Raw genomic sequence first — 26404 nt, 5'->3', positions numbered from 1 at the left:
CTGGCAATTTATCCTCTTTTTTTGTAGAATAGATACAATTTTTGTTTAAATCCCTCAATAAAATTGTGTCAGTCTGTCTAACCAATCTGGGTTTTTTTAATTCCATTAAAGAAAAGTTCTCTATATTTTTATTTTGTGTCCATCTTATTCATCTCTACAAGTCTCATGAGTCTCAAGAATTCCAAAGATAAATAAACATGTAATAAATTATGTGTCTGAGGTACAAGATATAGTTTTTGGATTTTTGGTAAAAATAATAGTCCGTGTACCAGTTACCAGTATACCTGTGTAGGCTTGCGTGTTGTGAAAAAATTGGGGGGGGGGATAGGTCTGACGGGATAATTTTGTATCCAGTTGGTGAAGGGGGGGGGGGGCAAAACCTATTTCTGGTAATTCTAATCGATGAATTTAATTAGTTTGAATTTTTTCAGGGGCTCACTTCTACAAATGAGTATGCCAATGACCAATCTAATTGAAATTAGACTTGTACTTCCGCTTCTCTACGATACGCTATACTGTATATATATACAAATATATTGTATATAGTGTATTGTAGAGCGGTTATGCATGTCTAATTTTAATAAGATTAATATTGTTATGAAATTCATATGCAAAGATTTGGATATTGTAAATTTGTGAATACCTGTGAGTGTCTGATATGTAAAACTTGAATATGCATATGGTTCATAGGCGTCGAAACCGGGGGGGGGGGGGGGGGGGCTTAGCCCCCCACTTTTTTTGCAAAGTTATACCTAACCATTAGAAACATAGCATGATAGAGGGTTCAGCCCCCCCCCCCCCACACTTTTTCTCGCAGGAAAGATTATTGTTCCTAAATTTACCTTGAAAGATTAAGAAGTTGGATTCAGAAGCATACTAGCCCCCCCAGCCTTCCGACGCCAGTGTGGTTTATATGGTATGTGGATTGTCAACCCAGTCTTTGAGTGGGGCAGTTTTAGACAGTTCCAACAATCAACAAATGAAGGTGCCAAAAATCTCATAAAAATGAGAGTATACAAAAGGGGAGGGCAAATGTCGAATTTTATTTAGATAAAATTAGTGTGTAGAAAAAAAATTCTGCCGACAATACCCTTACGAACTACATTGTGTATAATTATCTGCGATGACCATATCATGTCTTTAGGTGATAAACTGGATTGGGTCAACTATTTCTGTTTCTGCAGCTAAGCATATTTTTATGATTTGCAACAAAAATTTGAATATAAATTTGCGTTAACTACATCATCAAAGAATTTGCGTTTTTTTTAATTCGCAAAAAAGGTTGGTTTATTATTCAAATAAGCCCTCTGAATACGATGTTTATCACACGTGCTATCCTAACTTATGAACCTAACTCCGTCACCCACATGATCTATGATACGCCAGGGAATGAAGACACATTAACAATTTAGTTTAAACTCAACTTGTATTTAGGCCAAGTTTAAATAAGTAAAATCGGTGTATACAATTTAAATTGTATTTAATATCATCAAAGTGAAATGATCGCCAGAATAAAAAAAAAATGGGTCGTTGTAACAACAATCACAATGACCTTTTCAGAATGTATGGGTGCCGTTTGATTTTTGTCCTTACATATTTCAAATATATCATATCAATAATGAATACATTAATAGTATTTATTACATTTTTAATAAATGTAGCATATTCTAAATACCGACATACCGTTTATATCTGTAACCCTGTATTAGGCAAATATTACGGCATGAGCGATTTGACGTTATCATCAATTGTAGTGCATAAACGCTATTGCGGACTTTGCGGGTTTTTTTAATTCGCAAAAAAGGTTGGTTTACAACTCTTTAGACTCTCTATGTTTCTTAATTAATAAATATATATATATACCATATGAAACTTCAATCAAGCTTATTTATATTTTATAACCTTTATCCGTAAGTCAGAGAGGGACCACGATCAAATAAAGGATCCAGTTTTATCCAAGAAAACAAAATTACGTAGGCTTACGCTATGATATAATCAAAGTACATGTAGTTGAATACACTTTAGGGATGGATACCAGTCCAATTTTTCATGAAAACATTCCTTGGATTATTATCGAGGCTATCATTTGTGAAATAAACCCCCATTGACTAATGTAAAGATGTTTTGAATGAACGCATGCCATGATCTGTGTGGGTCAAGATGGAGCCACAGTGACGGTTTTAAAAATGAACACTAAAATATATAAATGAAATGGATGCCTTTTTAAAAAATGTGTGAAATAAATTACACATGTATGCAATACTAAGTAATCATTTACAAATGTTCAAGATTTTCGCCCATTTCTATGTGAACCTTTCAACGGGTCAAGACGACATATCAGTTTTTCAAACGTTGCAAAAATCACGCACCGCGCGAACTTTGGTTTGACGGTTGCAATTTTATAAAATTTTAATATTAACACACTTTTATGTTTATAATCGTGATTTGCTTTTGTAAAACGTAAAATATAAGTAATAAACAGCAATGTTGAAAAGTTCGCCAGGATATGAACTTAGTTGGTAACTAAGTGAACACATCTTTCTATTTACCAATTATTTACATCTTCTGAGAAGCCCTTTGAGCGTCACAGAATTTGATCACGTGAGCAACCAAGTCCATATCCCAGTGAACTTTCTAGCCTTCTGTTTATTTCTTAATTGAACAGTAACAACCACATCTTTGATAAAAAAAATTCGTAAAGCTGCATTTCTGTCATTATCATATATCTATTTTATTGTACTGTAGTAGAAATTATTAAAGCATTATTTATTGCAAACTTAATGTTATACGCAAGGTATAAATATCTGCGATAATCACGAATTCCCTCTCATATTTTGCATACACGAACAAAAACAATGTTCAAAATAAACAGTCATTACTAGTTTCTTAAAAATGCGCGTATGATATTTGGTGTACAGTAATGTACAAATGGTCAAACTGAACCTGCACACACTGTATACACATGAGAGGCAGATACATTTGTATTTTGCACACAGTTACTTGATTTCGCAATGAAAGGGGTTAACCTTTAAAAAAAAGAAACAATGTGGTTCCAGACTGTTCCGGGTTCCCGGGGATGAATTTTCTTCAAGAACCCTTTCAATTGTTTTCGGATCTTAAGAAGTGCCTTTTATCAAAGGTTATTTTGAAATCCACCGAAATTGACGTAGATGTTATTAATTTATTTTTTCCAAGATAGTGATTTACAGGGCAATATATCTAAAACTGTAAATTTTGAATTTACCACTTTTTTTTCGAACTGCCAGACTGGGTTTAGTAATACCCTTTTTAAAATAAAAGAGATACTCTGCAAGCACAAAAATTTATAATGTTATTACTGTTAAATTGTAAATGTATGCATACATTGATTCAAGATATGCAAATTAGACACTATTAGCTGTAATATTAAACTTTAAAATCATCGGGCTCGACGTTCAAGAAATCACTTCAACCATAGCAACGGAGGTAAATCTCGCGAACTTTTTTGTAAACACCACAAAAATGACAACACTGTAAATACAACTCATCTATTAGTAAGTTACTGTTTTATTAAATACCCGTCAACATGCCCCACATAAAACAACCCAAAGTAAAAGAACCATTGTGGAAAGATTGGGATTATCTTGCACAGAAAAAAGGAGTTCGCCACACGGTTTACTCTGTGAATGGGGACCAATACACTGGCGAATGGCTCGATAACAAAAAAGATGGTAAGTATAATGTTCGATTTATTTATCTTTTCACCCAATCTGATCATTGTTCTAGTGGTTTTAATTCTCTGAAATATGGGACACACTTTAGGATGCGTTTAAGTTTGTATCTCGCATTTCCTCAGCGTTCATTCTGCACCAACCCCTACCCCTTTGTCTTCTTTTTTACTCTATTTCTCTTTTAAAATTCATTTTCTAAATAAACTATGAAAATGAAATACATGAACCTCTAGCACTATTCTTCTTTTGGTTAATAGCTGTAAAAACCAGTTATGAATTGTACATGTATATTGGATTCATTGGGCTATACATATACATAGCACATGTGTATACAAGAGCAATTCAATAGACAGTGACCAGTGTATTGTCATTTTTCGTAGTCAAAATAACATAGTCATTGTAGCTGACTTACAAGTACATGTTTATAGTCAATTTTGGATATTGTAGGAAAAGGAACCTATAAATGGAAAGAGAATGGTGCATTGTATGATGGAGATTGGAAGCGGGGGAAGAGAAATGGTTTCGGAACATACAGCATGCCAGATGGAAAAGGAGGATACAAGAAGGAATACTCAGGAGGCTGGAAAAATGATATGCGACATGCAAGTTTTTTTTTGACATTCACTCAGAAAGTTTATATCAATAAGAGCGTAAAATACCATGAATGTAGCGACATTGCAGGAAAAATACATAACCCGCGTTAGCGGGTTGTGTAAATTCTTCCTGCAATGATCGCTACCTTCATAACCCGCATGAATCATCAAAGAAAGCATTTTATTGTTTATATTAACATCTTTCTTTAACTAATTAATAAACTGATTATAAAAAGTTAGTAAAATTCACTAAATTACTGTTAATGTACAAAAGTACGTTAGCTAAAAGAAACAGCCAAATTGTCTCCTGTGAGACTTTGAATCTGGCATCGTCATGATTATTTCGTGCAGTCTGGGATTTTACTAAGGTCGCTGTAGGTTTATACCAATCGATAAACACGGCGTGTCAATTTCAGTCCTGTCACTTTCAGCCGCTGTAGATTTCGACCAATCGATAAATAGGGCGTTTAGATTTCAGTCTGGCTGTTTCTATAGAGCTATGAATTAACTATAAGTTTCCGTAAGAAATAGAGGAAATTATGCTTGGTAGATGTAAATATAATTTTATGATTACAGCTACCCAAAGTGAAGATAGAGGATACTGAAAATTACTTTTATTAAAATATTCAATGTATGACCTGTATATATTAATTTGTTTATTTTATTATTATCAGGGGTATGGAACCCAGTTTTATACAGAAGAGGAGTATTATGAAGGGGAATGGTATGCTGATAAGAGAAGTGGTTGGGGGAGAATGTATTATAGGGATGGGACTATATATGAGGGCGAATGGTATGATGACCAGAGAAATGGCCAAGGAATGCTCAGATTGAGTAAGAAGCTTCTTTATTTATTCACTTTACATACTGTGATCATCTCTGACTTTACATGTACCATGAATTATGAGCTCTGGTTTTGATTTAAACTTAATTGACACCTGACAATCATTTCTTCTATGCTTTTTGAAAACGTGTTCAAATTTCAAGCTGTTTAAACACTAAAAATTGAGAACAACAAACCTTTCAAAAAATTAAGTGCAAATACATGTCGTTAACATACCCCTTCTTTCTGATAATAAAACTAGTACTTATGCTCTAAATGGCTCATATAGAGAAAAATTCCAAATGATATTGATTATTCTTTCAAGAGAGAGAAGGTATCAACTTTTAGACAATAGGATAGGATGTAATGAGCTTATCCCTGCAACTTTTGACTGCATGTTATTGCACTTCATGTGGAGATGAACTTAACATGACATCATAAAGCGGCTTGATTTTATGAATCAGAGGATTAAATGTTGTCTTTGCAACTACCGGTACAATTCTATTGTCATCTATTTGCAGCAAATGAAAATCGATATGAGGGATCATGGCGTGATGACAAGAAAAACGGGCCTGGTAAATTCTTTTATCTAACAACCGGACAGATCTATGAAGGAGTCTGGAATAACGATATCGCTAAATGTGGATCAATGAAAGATTTTAATCGAGATGAAGCTCCAAAACCAACAAAATACCCTATTCCAGATGTAAGTAACAAAAGTGAACGTTCACATTCAGTTTACATAGTTATGTCAAGTTAGTAATATCTATACATATATACACATGTAATTATTACACAGGTATCCAAATTAATATATTTATTCTTGAATAGTTTGCATTATTCAAACAAACAATAGTGAAATATTCAGTCTAATTCAAATTAGCCCCTACATTTCATTATTTGTTCTGTCAGCATTACAAATACTGTAAACCAATTTTTATTCGCGGCGACTTTATTTCACAATTCACTGCCAATAAACTGGTTCGCAATGACTAATGTTCGCGACCAAGCCTTATCCAGACCTGTATTGTTGTAAAAACTATAGACAAAGGATTGGTTCGTGGCGAGAAATATTCGCGACAACAAGGCTCTCGCTAACCTCGCAAAAGTTTCTCGCACGCGAATAAAAGTTGGTTTAAAGTAATAGGTCCGGAGCTTATTTTATTGAGACTGTCAGATGGAAAATTATGAACATTTTAAGTAAACAAGAATTTATTTTAAACTATGTCAGTTGCCTATGCTGTAGTCATCATGAATCATAGATCACAGGCACATAGCCCTATAAGAGCAGATAACAATTACATCCCACTATGTATAAGAATAAGAATTAGATGTCATCAAAGTGTTAGGTTTCTAAATACTTCCTTCTTAACTCAAGATAACCTATTTCAAAATCTCATATGTAGTTTTCCAAGACAATTGTATACTCTGCACTATAATTAAGACAAAGTAAATTTTCGCCCATGCAAGTAATAAGATTATTACTTAGTGTTAACAGTGACTTATAGGTTTGATCTGAACTTATTTTATTGTAATATGATTACAATGGTATCGGGCACAAGTTCTAAAACTTTTTTAGCTCTCTCCCTAGTCTTATAGGTCCAACAGGCTGGGTGTTTGATTTATGTAATTGTATATTCATTTCTTCATTGTAAAAAATACACAGGTCACTATAATAAATTATTTACTTACTTTAGGCATAATATTACCAGTATGTGTCAGTCATAATAATGCCATTACTAGTTGCTGTATCAGATCAAGAATATTGAGAAGACACACTTTTTATTTTTTAATCTAAACATGTTTATTTGCTTCATAATTTAACACATAAAACAGAACATAAATGGCTCACCGCATTTTTGTTGTATACAGCAAAGAAGCTTTATACAATGTATATGAAAATAATAAATTTAATCAAAAGGGATAGCTAAGCTATGTTGGTAAATAACAATTTGTTAATAGTTTTGTTTATAAAAAACTATTTGATAAACTGTTTACAGAACTGCCCATCAGTTCTCCTGACTTCTTTTCAACCAGTTAACTGGTTTATTGTATAAAAATTCATAAGTTTGTGTCATTATTTAAGCAGGCACTAAGACAATGAAATTCTTAAAACTAATAAAAAGACTTTGAAATTCTGAAAACTATCATAAAAATTTTGACAGGTACGACTATATTTTTTTAATGTTATCACTATCATGATAAGAATTTTTATTGCATGTATAATTATGTTTATTTATCGGTAATATAAAAAAAAAATGGAAACATGAGCAATTAATAATTTCAAAAATTTTCCCGACCACATGGCAATTACATAGTTTTTATTCTACAGTAACTTTGTTTCAAATTAAGGTGCTCAATAGGAGATGATATACATAGGCTATGCCTGTTGTCCAATATCCTATAAATTTTTTTTAATGAAATATGTTTAAATTAATCAATAAATGTTGTTGACAGTTTAAGTTAAAAATCGTTCAAAATGTTTTGACTTTGATATGACTCATTTAGAAATCAGTAATTGTTGTTTTGACCGAGTAAACGAGATTAACTAAGTAAGAAATTGCCATCCCTTTATATAAATTAAAAACATGTAGTTAGTTATGATAATTGTAGCATTGACATTTTACATATTATTGGCCAGCGTTCATTTCCATTGCATAAAATTGTCTGTTGATGTCAGACTCCGGTTGCCTCTAGAGTACCGGTTACTGCTCTTTACATTTTTAATATAATAGGATAGAACCACGTCAGGAAGGCATGGTACACAGAATATTTAAACCTGCAAAAAATAAATGAAAAACAAAGTTATTGTAAATATGATGTCATTGACGTAAAAGAAGTTATTAAGCTGTAAATGAATTTAAATCTACAAGTGCATCAAACAAGGTTCATTGTATTTGTGTAAAAAACAGAGTTTCGTCAAATTCAGATTTGTTTACAACTTAGTTCTCTATCTATTTGCTGCCACTTTTGTATTTGACTGATAGTTCGTTGAACTCTTGTCACCAATAATAATCTCCAGATAGTTGAACTGCTTCACTAGTTTCACCTCATTTTCTCTTAAAATCTGTTATACACCCCCAAAACCCAGTCGTGATAAGCATCATTAACGTTTGTAACTTGCTTCATCTCTTATTTATGAGTTTGTGAAAAACAGAAAAAAGAATTTCCTTAGAGTAATGCTACAGCTTATGGTTTTGAAATAAAAAAAAAATTAAGCATTATTTGTAAAGTAAATATTTTTGGGTGTTTGCAATATTTTGTAAAAGCATATACACATATCATAAAAAAAAAAAATGATTAAAATGGCTATAGTTTGAAAAAAAAATTAAAATTTTAGAGGTAGGAGGCTTGAAAGCATACTAGCATGGGAAATAGTCTTCTTTTTTGTATACAGAGGAAAGGAAATGTTTTGTTGAATTCGATGTTTAGTTGACTTAAGTTGAGTTCTATATTTATTTTGAAAGACTTTTTACATTTATTTACAGGTCAAATTGTACAATTCCGATGCTGTGTTACAAGATGCCGAGGAACAGTTTCTACATGATCACGAGTAGATCATGAATAAAAGACTTATCAAAACTTTTAACCAATGGTTACTACCCACAAAAACAGCATTCAGTTATCATAATGCACATTCAGTGGCAATGAACTGAATATTTTGAATATTCTTAAATTTTATATTTTGTTGTTTTTAAATGATTGAATGTTTATGACTACAATGTGGAATACTATGTTTAGTGTATGAAGTTGTGAGCATGAGTTATCTTTATTTTTTTAAAGTGAATAAAGGTTTAAATGATCCAAGATTGTAAATATTAGTGAATATATATATACTATTTTATTGATGAAAATTCTCAACATTGCTTTTCTTCATATTGAGCATATAGACATGTTGAGGGAATTTATCCATACTGTTGATAAAAAAAAATCTTTATTTAAGTAATAAATGATAGACACGATTGTCTCAGCTATCAGTGTTGTATTTTTTATTATTATGTATATTTATTCATATTCATTGACATCTAGCTCACCTGGTACAAAGATACTGTGTATTCTGCTGATGAGCAAGTCAGGCCACTAAGGCCTTTACATAAATTACAGTATAACTTTTGTTTTAAAAGTTCATGTAGTAACTCTGATGATACACAGAAGATTACTCAAAAAATGGACTACAAATCAATAAAATACATGTACTTACTAGAATTATAACTTATAGGATATTGCATTGAATTGGAGGAGTTAAGTCAGAATTGTGATACATAACATCATTTGTGAAATATCTCAAATGAAGTGACCAAGTTATTATTGTGATAATTATGTTTCTAATGGACATGTAATAGCTTTGACTTTCATAGAAGATAGAGATTAGGAGTTGCTCAGCTTTAATCTACACCACGACCCCTGATGTGACTTTTTAAGTACAAACACTCAGATGCTCTCATAAGTTCATCTGAGTATTGAGTGGATCTATAATAAGCTTTTTTTTCTATTTGAAAATAATTAAAAATGAAAATTAATCATTTTTTAAAAATTAGATAGGTATTAATGTTAATGCTAAATTTTCTTCCATTAATGAAGATGCAGCCCACAGTAAGATGACATTCCGTAACAAAATCAGTTATTGTATATGAAAGATGCTGCTTATTATTATTAGGGTGCACTTTGATACTCGGCAGCGGATTGGAATCGAAGTGAAGAAATAGAATCAAAGTACTGAAGTACTGACGGGAGTTGATTTTATCGATTGTTTTTTAAATTTAAAATCAACGATATGTTATTTTGCGTGGAAAGTAAATTCCTATAAGTATTTGAATTACGCATTCTTATAATCTGAATCTTACAGAAATTTCGTGAAAACCCAATATCAATCATGATGTGTAATATTCAAAGAATTATTCCATCAAACTACGTATTATAGTAATCGGAATAGTTATGAGAAATTGTATGGATCCAAGCAAAATTAAACTCTACTCTTGTTCAACCAGACTCTCAGCTGTATCCGTTAATCTCCGACAAGCAAGAGAGACTCTATGCTTATCGGAGATATACGGAGACAGCCGAGCTTCTGGTTGAACGAGACTATATTGAACTCTGGCGTAGGAATACATAAAATTTACGACTTCAAAAAATATCTAAATTGTTCTTACCATTTAAAATCTGACTATTTACAAGGTATCTATAAATGAGTTCCCTTGAAGAACAATGCTTAAGAACTCATTACATCGAATTTATTGATTAGAACTAAATGTTGTCAGCGGTGTTGATTTGTGCTTAGGTCCAAACACTGTTTCACTTTCGGTTTGCCGAGTAACTGCATAGGAGGGTTGATTAAAATCAACTCCCCAAAACAATAAAATTTATGTTTACAACGGGTATAACGATTGTGAACATTGCAGGGAGGAAAAACGGCCGACATGGGTTACATATATTGGATTGATCGCAAACTTTAACTGTATCGGACTATCAAAATGCAACAATATGTTTTCGTTTATTTATTTGTTCAATGGAGCTAAGCGCGCCTTCCATCTCTAGCGCATCTTATTGCCAAACATGGTCATGCTATGCAGCTGGCTTATTGCTTTTCTCCAGTTTTCTCCAGTTTATACCTATTATGAACAAAGTTTGTAATCGGTAAGAAACACTTTGTTGATGATTAAGGGGCAGACATATTAGATTTTTTAATATACATGTACAATGAATCATATTTAATCTTGATGATAGAATTTAATCTTGTTTCAGTTACTAATTATAATCTTTTAATAGAGGAAATGTCTAAGAGAACATTTGCTCTCCCTTTGTATGGCAAAATCTTTCTGGCGTTGATTCATTACACATTAAAAGATACATTTTAACACCTGTTGATTCTGTTCCTAATTTTAAGATACTTTAAAATATCATCATCTAGTAGATATATGCCAACTTTGATGAATACCTGTGTTCTACGATATAATATTTTTAATAAAATGGGTAATTTCCAACAGTTTCCCACAACATGGAGAACTTTTTAATATTTTTCTTACATATCTGGCTGTCTGACGTAATTAGCTGTCCAAGACTACCCAAGCGCGACATTCGCATATATCAAAATGCTTTTGGTGATTCATGCGGGTATAAGGGTAGTTCAGCTCTCGGTGAATTCAGTGACTAATTTTTACATGACATGTTGTGCTGTTTTAAAGTGGAAAAAGGCAATTGTTCTACTGTAGAATCATTAGATTTCGTGGTGGCTCGATTTTCGTGAAATTTGTGGATACCTCTAAACCATGAATTAACATCCTCCACTAATTATTAATTAAGGTTATAAAGTTATATTTTCTTTTGTAGGTATAAGAAATTACACGAAATTACGTCCCCACTAACCTATAAAATTCCAGCAATTCACGAAAATTGGTCACCACGAATATAAATGTTTATTACTTCTCAAATAAAGGGTATACGGAACCTTGTATGCACTTTAAAAAAATGCAGACACTACTGCGTAAATTTAACCAAACTTCTTTCTACGGTTGATTTGAAAAATTTACAACTACTTAAAACTGCAGATTAAGTTTTGTTAAATCATTCCAAAATTTTGAGCTTGTGTTATATTATGTGGAAGTATTGATAAAATTAACAATTGTGATTAAAACGTAACTGAAAATGTTAATTATAGAATTGTTGAGATATTTTTTACGTTATATTATATGTACATGTAACAATTATCTTTAATTTTACTTACTGTACAAAATTGCTTACAATTTTAAAAAATCAAGAGTTTTGATATGCCTAGGGCGAAGAAGGAACAAGAAATCACGGCATACTTGAAATTCGTTTCGGAATGTGACGTCATTAATTTGAATACCGGAAGTGCCATCGTCAGTGTATGTAATTGTTTTTTAAGTTAATTGTTAACAGGGGGCGTAGAGAGCGAAGCGAAGAAAATTATAAAAACAAATTGACGTCATTGTAAACTTGTATTGGAGAAATTCTTAACGATTAAGAGCATCAATATTTAAAAGTGGGTTATGTTCAAGAAAAGCCATTTGGAGGAGGATGTTACTTGAACCTTAGAGTTGTTTTAATCCCTTTATTATTCTGACTTTTTGAGAGGTTTCCTTCTAATTTACAACGGCTTGTTGACATCACGCGCCCAATCACCTAATCACTTTCTAGAGTGCCGAGCTCTGAGTGATCTCCGTCAAAATTTCTATAAACGACGAGTGGCAATTTTTTTTTTATCCCGACGCGACGTAGCATTTCTTTCTGATATGCAACATGTTTTGACCCATATAAAATATACACTCATTAGACATTCTTGTTGACTTTTTTTTATCATTTAAGAATGAAATATTACTTTCAAAGATGTTTAGCAATACACAATTCCAATATATAACCAGTGGTCACTCTGGAAAAATATTTTTGAACAAAACTAGTAGTGTAATACTTTATAATTTTTTTTTGTATCAAGACAAGTATACCTTTTTTTTATATATCTTCCATTTACCTGTGTAAATTTACAGCATATTACTTTAGTGATGCGAATATGTGTACATGTATGAATGGCTGGTGAAATTAAAAAAAACAGAAAAGAAAATAATCATTGTTAAACCTGTATTTACCTTAGAACTGTTTATGAAAATACAATGGATAAAAGCAAATAAAAAATATATTTGTCATTTCTTATAACTATGTAAAATTATAAATAATTCAATATTTCTCATGCATTCCTTAGCATCTTATTACTCTCTTTTAAATTAAAATATTTGTGATAATTTTTTATGCTAGTATTTAACTCAGTATTTCTTATTGCATTCATAAGTATCTGATTATTCTCTTTTACAAATAGAATATTTGTTCCAAAATGAATAAATAAACACTGAGCAAAAATGTGCCATTTTTTTTGTTAAATAGTTTTAGTCAGTATGATAAAAAATCGAATAAAAAACAATTCTTACCACGCAGAACAAAAATACCTCTTTTTTAACAATACATGTTCGAGTAACTGGTCTGTAATTCCAATTAATCAAGTAATAATTAGTCAATTGACCAAGGTCAATTAAATTATCCTATGTTTTTATTACCGCTACAAGTACTCCTTTCGACATTTCCACCTCCTCGAGTACCTAATTATCAACCAATCCAGTTAATTAATAGCAGCTAAATTAGTAGTTGAGTAGGTAATTTGTTCGTCACCTTTTGAAGTATATAACCTGTTGAGTGACTTTATTTTTTCACTGGAGTCTCCTTTACAGCAAGTTACATGTATCATTTAACAGAGTTTGCTGAATCCAAAAGGCGGGTAATCTTTTTAATTCCTTTTTAAAAAAAAATGAATTTTGAATTGTATACTAGAAACTTTAGTGGTAGTTTGAACAGAACATGTCTTACAGGGAGGGAACAAAATTATCTAAGGTCAAGCAATCATTTACATGTTAGATTTTAATGTAGTTGTAGTTTTAAATATTGCTCTATAGAACAAGTACATGCTATGTCTTTGCATGGCAACCCATTAAATTTATATTTATTAATATTAATAACGGTCAACGAGATGTGATTTTCATATATCTCTATACACAAGACAATAAGGCATCCATTTTAAATGACCATTAGTTTAAGTACTGATTAACTGACTAACAAAAAACGAATTTTGTATTTTTAAAAAATCATCATATCTTTTCGTTAAAAGGAATTATGCACTGTATATATTTCCCAAAACAACACCCACTACAAACGTACAATTAAAAAGGCCCTCCTAAATAAGTGTATGTATCAAGTCGCAATTTCTAAAAAAAAAAATCCTGTATGTGTTTCCTTTACACACATTTGTCAAAGTGACATTTCAACACTGGACGGAAGTCTGATAAGGGATCGCTAATGGAACTTCTTCATGATGTCAAGAAAGTGGCTTCACAGATAACAAATAAAATTCGTTGCGTTTCCTTGTCACACATTCGTCACAGTGACATTCAAACACTGGACGGAAGCCTGATAAGGGATCGCTAAGGGATCTTCTTCATGATGTCAAGAAAGCGGCTGCACATATACCAAATAAAATTTGATGCGTTTCCTTGTCACACATTCGTCACAGTGACATTCAAACACTGGACGGAAGTCTGATAAGGGATCGCTTCTTCATGATGTCAATAAAACGTCTATACAAATAACGAATACAACTTGTTGCGTTTCCTTATCACTCATTCGTCACAGTGTCATTCAAACACTGGACGGAAGTCTGATAAGGGATTGCTAAGGGAACTTCTTCTTCATGATGTCAAGATAACGGGTGTACAGATACCAAATAAATTTGGATGCGTTTCCTTGTCACACATTCGTCACAGTGACATTCAAACACTGGACGGAAGTCTGATAAGGGATTGCTAAGGGAACTTCTTCATGATGTCAAGATAACGGGTGTACAGATACCAAATAAAATTGGATGCGTTTCCTTGTCACACATTCGTCACAGTGGCATTCAAACACTGGACAGAAGTCTGATAAGGGATCGCTAATGGAACATCTTCATGATGTCAAGAAAACGGCTGCACAGATAAAAAATACAACTTGTTGTGTTTCCTTGTCATTATTCGTCACAGTGTCATTCAAACACTAGACGGAAGTCTGATAAGGGATCGCTTAGGGAACTTTTTCATGATGTCAAGAAAACGGTTGTACATAAAACAAATAAAATTGGATGCGTTTCCTTGTCACACATTCGTCGCAGTGGCATTCAAACACTGGACGGAAGCCTGATAAGGGATTGCTAAGGGAACTTCTTCATGATGTCAAGATAACGGGTGTACAGATAAAAAATACAACTTGTTGCGTTTCCTTGTCACACATTCGTCACAGTGGCATTCAAACACTGGACGGAAGCCTGATAAGGGATTGCTAAGGGAACTTCTTCTTCATGATGTCAAGATAACGGGTGTACAGATACCAAATACAACTTGTTGTGTTTCCTTGTCACACATTCGTCACAGTGTCATTCAAACACTGGACGGAAGTCTGATAAGGGATCGCTAAGGGAACTTCTTCATGATGTCAAGATAACGGGTGTACAGATACCAAATAAAATTGGATGCGTTTCCTTGTCACACATTCGTCACAGTGGCATTCAAACACTGGACGGAAGTCTGATAAGGGATCGCTAATGGAACATCTTCATGATGTCAAGAAAGTGGCTGCACAGATAACAAATACAACGTGTTGCGTTTCCTTGTCACACATTCGTCACAGTGACATTCAAAAACTGGACGGAAGTCTGATAAGGGAACGCTAAGGGAACTTCTTCATGATGTCAAGAAAACGGCTGTACATATAACAAAAAAACTGGATGCGTTTCCATGTCACACATTCGTCAAAGTGTCATTCAAACACTGGACGGAAGTCTGATAAGGGATTGCTAAGCGAACTTCTTTATGATGTCTAGAAAACGTCTCAACAGATAACAAATACAACTCGTTGCGTTTCCTTGTCACACATTCGTCTTAGTGACATTCAAACACTGGACAGAAGTCTGATAAGGGATCGCTAAGGGAACTTCTTCATGATGTCAAGAAAGCGGCTGCACAGATAACAAATACAACGTGTTGCGTTACCTTGTCACACATTCGTCACAGTGACATTCAAACACTGGACGGAAGTCTGATAAGGGATCGCTAAGGGAACTTTTTCATGGTGTCAAGAAAACGGCTGTATAGATAACAAATAAAACTGGATGCGTTTCCTTGTCACACATTCGTCACAGTGTCATTCAAACACTGGACGGAAGTCTGATAAGGGATCGCTAAGGGAACTTCTTCATGATGTCATCAAAACGGCTGCACAGATAACAAATACAACCTGTTGCGTTTCCTTGTCACACATTCGTCACAGTGACATTCAAACACTGGACGGAAGTCTGATAAGGGATCGCTAAGGGAACTTCTTCATGATGTCATCAAAACGGCTGCACAGATAACAAATACAACCTGTTGCGTTTCCTTGTCACACATTCGTCACAGTGACATTCAAACACTGGACGGAAGTCTGATAAGGGATTGCTAAGGGAACTTCTTCTTCATGATGTCAAGAAAGCGGCTGCACAGATAAAAAATACAACTTGTTGCTTTTCCATGTCACACATTCGTCACAGTGACATTCAAACACTGGACGGATGTCTGATAAGGGATCGCTAAGTGAACTTCTTCATGATGTCAAGAAAACGGCTGTACAGATACCATATAAAATTGTTGCGTTTCCTTGTCACACATTCGTCACAGTGTCATTCAAACACTGGACGGAAGTCTGATGAGGGATTGCTAAGGGACCCTCTTCATGATGTCAAGAACACGGCTGCACAGATAACAAATACAACTTGTTGCGTTTCCTTGTCACACATTCGTCACAGTGACATTTAAACACTGGACGGAAGTCTGATAAGGGATCGCACAGGGAACTTCTTCATTATGTAATCAAAACGGCTGCACAGATAACAAATACAACTTGTTGTGTTTCCTTGTCATACATTCGTCACAGTGTCATTCAAACACTGGACGGAAGTCTGATAAGGGATTGCTAAGGGAATTTCTTCATGATGTCATCAAAACGGCTGCACAGATAACAAATAAAATTGAATGCGTTTCCTTGTCACACATTCGTCACAGTGACATTCAAACACTGGACGGAAGTCTGATAAGGAATCGCTAAGGGAACTTCTTCATGATGTCAAGAAAACGGCTGTACAGATACCAAATAAATTTGTTGCGTTTCCTTGTCACACATTCGTCACAGTGTCATTCAAACACTGGACGGAAGACTGATAAGGGATTGCTAAGGGACTCTCTTCATTATGTCAAGAACACGGCTGCACAGATAACAAATACAACTTGTTGCGTTTCCTTGTCACACATTCGTCACAGTGACATTTAAACACTGGACGGAAGTCTGATAAGGGATCGCCAAGGGAACTTCTTCATTTTGTAATCAAAACGGCTGCACAGATAAAAAATACAACTTGTTGTGTTTCCTTGTCATACATTCGTCACAGTGTCATTCAAACACTGGACGGAAGTCTGATAAGGGATCGCTAAGGGAACTTCTTCATGATGTCAATAAAACGTCTACATGTATACAGATAACGAATACAACTTGTTGCGTTTCCTTATCACTCATTCGTCACAGTGTCATTCAAACACTGGACGGAAGTCTGATAAGGGATTGCTAAGGGAACTTCTTCATGATGTCAAGATAACGGGTGTACAGATACCAAATAAAATTGGATGCGTTTCCTTGTCACAGTGGCATTCAAACACTAGACGGAAGTCTGATAAGGGATCGCTAATGGAACTTCTTCATGATGTCAAGAAAGTGGCTGCACAGATAACAAATACAACGTGTTGCGTTTCCTTGTCACACATTCGTCACAGTGACATTCAAACACTGGACGGAAGTCTGATAAGGGAACGCTAAGGGAACTTCTTCATGATGTCAAGAAAACGGCTGTACATATAACAAAAAAACTGGATGCGTTTCCTTGTCACACATTCGTCACAGTGTCATTCAAACACTGGACGGAAGTCTGATAAGGGATCGCCAAGGGAACTTCTTCATTTTGTAATCAAAACGGCTGCACAGATAAAAAATACAACTTGTTGCGTTTCCTTGTCACACATTTGTCACAGTGTCATTCAAACACTGGACGGAAGTCTGATAAGGGATTGTTAAGGGAACTTCTTCATGATGTCAAGAACACGGCTGCACAGATAACAAATACAACGTGTTGCGTTTCCTTGTCACACATTCGTCACAGTGACATTCAAACACTGGACGGAAGTCTGATAAGGGATCGCCAAGGGAACTTTTTCATGATGTCAAGAAAACGGCTGTACAGATACCAAATAAAATTGTTGCGTTTCCTTGTCACACATTCGTCACAGTGTCATTCAAACACTGGACGGAAGTCTGATGAGGGATTGCTAAGGGACCCTCTTCATGATGTCCAGAACACGGCTGCACAGATCACAAATACAACTTGTTGCGTTTCCTTGTCACACATTCGTCACAGTGACATTTAAACACTGGACGGAAGTCTGATAAGGGATCGCACAGGGAACTTCTTCATTATGTAATCAAAACGGCTGCACACACAACAAATACAACTTGTTGTGTTTCCTTGTCATACATTCGTCACAGTGTCATTCAAACACTGGACGGAAGTCTGATGAGGGATTGCTAAGGGACCCTCTTCATGATGTCCAGAACACGGCTGCACAGATAACAAATACAACTTGTTGCGTTTCCTTGTCACACATTCGTCTCAGTGACATTTAAACACTGGACGGAAGTCTGATAAGGGATCGCACAGGGAACTTCTTCATGATGTCATCAAACCGGCTGCACAGATAACAAATAAAATTGGATGCGTTTCCATATCACACATTCGTCACAGTGACATTCAAACACTGGACGGAAGTCTGATAAGGGATCGCTAAGGGAACTTCTTCATGATGTCAAGAAAACGGCTGTACAGATACCAAATAAAATTGTTGCGTTTCCTTGTCACACATTCGTCACAGTGTCATTCAAACACTGGACGGAAGTCTGATAAGGGATTGCTATGGGAACTTCTTCATGATGTCAAGAACACGGCTGCACAGATCACAAATACAACTGGATGCGTTTCCTTGTCACACATTCGTCTCAGTGACATTTAAGCACTGGTCGGAAGTCTGATAAGGGATCGCACAGGGAACTTCTTCATTATGTAATCAAAACGGCTGCACAGATAACAAATACAACTTGTTGTGTTTCCTTGTCATACATTCGTCACAGTGTCATTCAAACACTGGACGGAAGTCTGATAAGGGATCACTAAGGGAACTTCTTCATGATGTCAAGATAACGGGTGTACAGATACCAAATAAAATTGGATGCGTTTCCTTGTCACACATTCGTCACAGTGGCATTCAAACACTGGACGGAAGTCTGATAAGGGATCGCTAATGGAACTTCTTCATGATGTCAAGAAAGTGGCTGCACAGATAACAAATACAACGTGTTGCGTTTCCTTGTCACACATTCGTCACAGTGACATTCAAACACTGGACGGAAGTCTGATAAGGGAACGCTAAGGGAACTTCTTCATGATGTCAAGAAAACGACTGTACATATAACAAAAAAACTGGATGCGTTTCCATGTCACACATTTGTCAAAGTGTCATTCAAACACTGGACGGAAGTCTGATAAGGGATTGCTAAGCGAACTTCTTTATAATGTCAAGAAAACGTCTCAACAGATAACAAATACAACTCGTTGCGTTTCCTTGTCACACATTCGTCACAGTGACATTCAAACACTGGACGGAAGTCTGATAAGGGATCGCTAAGGGAACTTCTTCATGATGTAAACAAAACGGCTGTACATATAACAAAACAACTGGATGCGTTTCCTTGTCACACATTCGTCACAGTGTCATTCAAACACTGGACGGAAGTCTGATAAGGGATTGCTAAGCGAACTTCCTCATGATGTCAAGAAAACGTCTCAACAGATAACAAATACAACTTGTTGCGTTTCCTTGTCACACATTTGTCACAGTGTCATTCAAACACTGGACGGAAGTCTGATAAGGGATTGTTAAGGGAACTTCTTCATGATGTCAAGAACACGGCTGCACAGATAACAAATACAACGTGTTGCGTTTCCTTGTCACACATTCGTCACAGTGACATTTAAACACTGGACGGAAGTCTGATAAGGGATCGCACAGGGAACTTCTTCATTATGTAATCAAAACGGCTGTACAGATACCAAATAAAATTGTTGCGTTTCCTTGTCACACATTCGTCACAGTGTCATTCAAACACTGGACGGAAGTCTGATGAGGGATTGCTAAGGGACCCTCTTCATGATGTCCAGAACACGGCTGCACAGATCACAAATACAACTTGTTGCGTTTCCTTGTCACACATTCGTCACAGTGACATTTAAACACTGGACGGAAGTCTGATAAGGGATCGCACAGGGAACTTCTTCATTATGTAATCAAAACGGCTGCACACACAACAAATACAACTTGTTGTGTTTCCTTGTCATACATTCGTCACAGTGTCATTCAAACACTGGACGGAAGTCTGATGAGGGATTGCTAAGGGACCCTCTTCATGATGTCCAGAACACGGCTGCACAGATAACAAATACAACTTGTTGCGTTTCCTTGTCACACATTCGTCTCAGTGACATTTAAACACTGGACGGAAGTCTGATAAGGGATCGCACAGGGAACTTCTTCATGATGTCATCAAAACGGCTGCACAGATAACAAATAAAATTGGATGCGTTTCCTTGTCACACATTCGTCACAGTGTCATTCAAACACTGGGCGGAAGTCTGATAAGGGATTGCTAAGGGAACTTCTTCATGATGTCAAGAAAACGGCTGTACAGATACCAAATAAAATTGTTGCGTTTCCTTGTCACACATTCGTCACAGTGTCATTCAAACACTGGACGGAAGTCTGATAAGGGATTGCTAAGGGACACTCTTCATTATGTCAAGAACACGGCTGCACAGATAACAAATACAACTTGTTGCGTTTCCTTGTCACACATTCGTCTCAGTGACATTTAAACACTGGACGGAAGTCTGATAAGGGATCGCACAGGGAACTTCTTCATTATGTAATCAAAACGGCTGCACAGATAACAAATACAACTTGTTGTGTTTCCTTGTCATACATTCGTCACAGTGTCATTCAAACACTGGACGGAAGTCTGATAAGGGATCACTAAGGGAACTTCTTCATGAAGTCAAGAAAACGGCTGCACAGATAACAAATACAACTTGTTGCGTTTCCATGTCACACATTTGTCACAGTGTCATTCAAACACTGGACGGAAATCTGATAAGGGAACGCTAAGGGAACTTCTTCATGATGTCAAGAAAACGGCTGTACATATAACAAAACAACTGGATGTGTTTCCTTGTCACACATTCGTCACAGTGTCATTCAAACACTGGACGGAAGTCTGATAAGGGATCGACAAGCGAACTTCTTCATGATGTCAAGAAAACGTCTCAACAAATAACAATACAACTTGTTGCGTTTCCATGTCACACATTCGTCACAGTGACATTCAAACACTGGACGGACGCCTGATAAGGGATCGCTAAGGGAACTTCTTCATGATGTCAAGAAAACGGCTGTACAGATACCAAATACAACTTGTTGCGTTTCCTTGTCACAAATTCGTCACAGGGACATTCAACCACTGGACGGAAGCCTGATAAGGGATCGCTAAGGGAACTTCTTCATGATGTCAAGAAAACGGCTGTACAGATACCAAATAAAATTGGATGCGTTTCCTTGTCACACATTCGTCACAGTGACATTTAAACACTGGACGGAAATCTGATAAGGATCGCCAAGGGAATTTCTTCAGAATTTCAAGAAAACGGTTGTACATAAAACAAATAAAATTGGATGCGTTTCCTTGTCACACATTCGTCGCAGTGGCATTCAAACACTGGACGGAAGCTTGATAAGGGATCGCTAAGGGAACTTCTTCATGATGTCAAGAAAACGGCTGTATAGATAAAAAATAAAACTGGATGCGTTTCCTTGTCACACATTCGTCACAGTGTCATTCAAACAGTGGACGGAAGTCTGATAAGGGATCGCTAAGGGAACTTCTTCATTTTGTCAATAAAACGTTTATACAGATAACGAATACAACTTGTTGCGTTTCCTTGTCACACATTCGTCACAGTGTCATTCAAACACTGGGCGGAAGTCTGATAAGGGATTGCTAAGGGAACTTCTTCATGATGTCAAGAAAACGGCTGTACAGATACCAAATAAAATTGTTGCATTTCCTTGTCACACATTCGTCACAGTGGCATTCAAACACTGGACGGAAGTCTGATAAGGGATCGCTAAGGGAACTTCTTCATGATGTTTAGAAAGCGGCTGCACAGATAACAAATACAACGTATTGCGTTTCCTTGTCACACATTCGTCACAGTGACATTCAAACACCGGACGGAAATCTGATAAGGGAACGCTAAGGGAACTTCTTCATGATGTCAAGAAAACGGCTGTACAGATAACAAAAATACTGGATGCGTTTCCTTGTCACACATTCGTGTCATTCAAACACTGGACGGAAGTCTGATAAGGGATCGCACAGGGAACTTCTTCATGATGTCAAGAAAACGTCTCAACAGATAACAAATACAACTTGTTGCGTTTCCATGTCACACATTTGTCACAGTGTCATTCAAACACTGGACGGAAGTCTGATAAGGGATTGCTATGGGAACTTCTTCATGATGTCAAGAACACGGCTGCACAGATAACAAATACAACTTGTTGCGTTTCCTTGTCACACATTCGTCACAGTGACATTTAAACACTGGACGGAAGTCTGATAAGGGATTGCTAAGGGAACTTCATGATGTCATCAAAACGGCTGCACAGATAACAAATACAACTTGTTGCGTTTCCATGTCACACATTCGTCACAGTGTCATTTAAACACTGGACGGAAGTCTGATAAGGGATTGCTAAGGGGATTTCTTCATGATATCAAGAAAACGGGTGCACAGATAACAAATATAACTTTGTTGCGTTTCCTTGTCACACATTCGTCAAAGTGGCATTCAAACACTCGATGGAAGTCTGATAAGGGATCGCTAAGGGAACTTCTTCATGATGTCAAAAAACGTCTGTACATATAACAAATACAAACGTTGCGTTTACTTGTCACACATTCGTCACAGTGTCATTCAAGCACCGGACGGAAGTCTGATAAGGGATCGCTAAGGGAACTTCTTCATGATGTCAAAAAACGTCTGTACATATAACAAATACAAACGTTGCGTTTACTTGTCACACATTCGTCACAGTGTCATTCAAGCACTGGACGGAAGTCTGATAAGGGATCGCTAAGGGAACTTCTTCATGATGTCAAGAAAACGTCTGTACATATAACAAATACAAACGTTGCGTTTACTTGTCACACATTCGTCACAGTGACATTCAAACACTGGACGGAAGTCTGATAAGGGATTGCTAAGGAAACTTCTTCACGATGTCAACAAAACTTCTTTAAAAATATATTGTGTCATTTAGTAGCATCAGGGAGTTAACGACTGATGATTTTCACTCAGTAAAATATGGTTTTAAAGTAGGGTTTTTAAAACTTTAATATGGCCAGCCCTTTTCATTTGCCACCAGCTCTAACCTAACTTTTTATTTTCACCCTTGCAAGATCCTCTTTAGTTTATTATTAGACGCCTGACACGTCGTTTATCCCGGGGATTCTATTCTAAATAAATGACCGAGTTAAACTTTTTAAAAAAGCAGGTTAAAAGTTTGGCCTTGGAAAAGGTATTTTTATAAGCGTCTTAAGGTCCAATTTGAAACAAACTGGCATGGATGCTGATGCATTTGAGGACACATGCTTGGGATACAGAGTGCGACCCGTATATTTGGAATCGTCGAATGGAAAGTTTTAAGGTATTTGAAACAGATCTGCTCCTTAGTAATAATGAGTCTTTAGTTATCTAATCAAATGCTGTAAACGACACGTGTTTTTTGATGAATGAACAATATATTGCATAATTCCCGAGTATCTATCGGTCAGATCTGAACCAAACTTACAGGGATGATGCATTGAGTAAAAGTGTCAGTTATATGGTTTGGAGGCGTTATATGGCCGATATTTTCAGGTTATGATTTCTTTTGAAGCAGCGGATGTAACCATCAGTCCTAACTAGATGATACATCTTGGAATGCATTATATATCAGCCACCCTTCGGATGTTGATGCTGATGAAAACGGACCATTGTTTTTAGGTTGGTGAACGTGACCTATATTTTTCGAATGCGTGACGTCACGGGTAAGAGCATTTGGAGCAAACTCCCTACTTTAATTAATTAAATCATAATGCAGTATGGCTCTGAAACGTAAAACCAAAATCAATGAAAAAAATTATCTTAAGTTAATTCACTTGTTTTTCTGTGATGAGCTTACTTATTCTTTTTTTGAATATAAGCTTGTTCCAAACCAAAATCAATGAAAAAAATTATCTTAAGTTAATTCACTTATTTTTCTGTGATAAGCTTACTTATTCTTTTTTGGAATATAAGCTTGTTCCTTTATAAAATTGCCAAGTTATACAAAAAGTTTAAGACTATTTAAGACAGAGCATTACGTTGATTTAAATTCTGTGAAGTCCATTCGTTATGTGGTTTCCATGGTAATTAGATAACAAGCAAATTTTATGAGCAAAGAGAAAGGATGATTTCACACATATACTCCCAAGAGCAATGTATTTCGAAATTTTCGTAATTCAAGTGCGATTTTGTCTGTTTGTTTTTGTTTTTGCTATGAATTTTTCATTTCTTATAATAAATAAGAGTAGAATTTCTCTTTGCATAGATAGGCAACTCTCCATTTTAGCAGAGATTTGTCCTGGACAAGGATGCATGAACAGGCGGACGGACGGGCGACGTGATCAGTGAAAACAAATTAGATAATCACGTAAGTTAGGTTCCATGTATTCCATGAACTAAAGAACTACATGTATATTAGATGTGTGTCAAATTTGGCCCCTGTTATTCGCAATTTCTATAAGTGTATAAGATACATTAAATTATGTTATTTTTAAAATAATTGATATACAATATGTATTTCACCTATTTATTTGATTTATTTGCATTATATGACGTTAGAAGCGTTGTTATTTTTGTAATTAAATCAAAATCACTCAATTTTATATTTTTGTTACTTTTTTTTCTATACTTTTTTTTTGGATGGGAAATATAGAGCGACGCTTTGAACAAGAACAAACTTTTTGTCACTAATAAGTCTTACCTAAATACACCTTTAATGAAGGTATATTGTTTGTTCAAGCAATCGCTCAATATTTTCTGTAATAAAAACTGCTTGGAAACAATTTCTTTTATGCTAAAAATGCGAAAATGGTGGGGTAAAAGTGAACTTTCTGATGTCATACACATGTATTTTTAAATTGAAGGCATTTTGGATCAAAATGAAAATTACAAGGTATAAAAAAAATTCAAAGGATAACAGTATATTAGTATTATTAATTATTTAGAAATTTAACCTTGGGCAATACAGCCCATCAGTTTACAATAACTCACGTATTACAATATAATATTAACAGACTCTTTGGAGTCTAAAATGGGGGGTGAAACCCCTGATCAAGTGTTCCACGGTTCCACAGTTCCCACAGTTCCACATATTACATGTAGTAAATTAAATGTATTAATTATATACGAATTGAAAATACAGTTTTAAGTCAACAAGTGTTACACATAACTAAGGAATAGTATAAATTTCAAACATATGTTAACATACAAGAGAATATGTTTCTTAAATACATTGTTTGAATTTCATGCAATTTGGCAATTAATTATTACGGATTAATAAAGCACATTTAATTTATTTAGCAAGACCAACCAAGGTAGATACAAGTAATATTATAATATTTTGGACATTGAAGAATAAAATGAAACTCGTCTTCGATTTGTTGAGTATCACAAACATCGCATAATCGAGCATGCCTGCTTTTACTTTGGTGTCATCCTGTTTCAATATTTAAACAATGCGAAGACAGTCTTATGCGAGAAATATGTGTCTTAAGATTATTCTGGATTGGTTTTGTTAGGTATGATTGGATTTTCGAGTAATTGTTTTTTGCAAGATATCTGTATAAAATACCTTTTGAAGAATTTTCCATAAAGGCATTGCTTTCTTGCATGTAAATATCAAAAATTCTATTCTCATATATATGTAAAAACTGGCAAGGAATAAGTGACTGCTGTCCAATCCAGAATTCTCCTAGACCCACATGAAACAACTCATTTTTGACATCTCTTGTCCAATTGACATTAGAAGCTCCACAATTCTCAGCATTATTTCGTAAGTAATTATAAGACGATTTTTAAAATACAATTTTCTGTTTCTAGTAATTTACACCAGTATTTCATAATTTTCAATTTTCTTTGTAAAATAAGCGGACGTCGACCTAATTCACTATAAATCATATAATTACATACATTAATTAATGGTGTTCATTTTCGAGGGCCATATTAAGCCCATATCATATGACCCTTTAAACAATGTTTATATTCAATAATTATTCGGCAAAATGCAACTCAATATGGTAATTTAATTTATTTTGCAAGGACATATGCCAAATTCTTGAAACTACGGGTATTTAGGCTATTTAAGGTCCGTGGGTGAAGAAAATATACTTTTCTATCAGAGAATATCATGAATTCAAAT

At 35.1% G+C, this 26404-nt stretch overlaps 1 protein-coding gene across 1 annotated transcript; it reads left to right on the top strand.

Annotated features, from left to right (window-relative positions):
• The first annotated feature begins 3444 nt into the window (after window positions 1-3444).
• On the top strand, window positions 3445-9098 carry LOC105328657 (MORN repeat-containing protein 3). The gene is made up of 5 exons (XM_011429629.4): window positions 3445-3710; window positions 4158-4312; window positions 4978-5137; window positions 5648-5832; window positions 8615-9098. The coding sequence occupies exons 1-5, from the start codon at window positions 3566-3568 to the stop codon at window positions 8681-8683; spliced, it is 714 nt and encodes a 237-aa protein (XP_011427931.1). The 5' UTR covers window positions 3445-3565; the 3' UTR covers window positions 8684-9098.
• The last annotated feature ends 17306 nt before the right edge of the window (window positions 9099-26404 follow it).

The sequence above is a fragment of the Magallana gigas genome, chromosome 3, assembly GCF_963853765.1.
Source record: "Magallana gigas chromosome 3, xbMagGiga1.1, whole genome shotgun sequence".
Lineage (NCBI taxonomy): Eukaryota > Metazoa > Mollusca > Bivalvia > Ostreida > Ostreidae > Magallana > Magallana gigas.
This window is presented reverse-complemented; position numbering and strand designations above follow the sequence as displayed.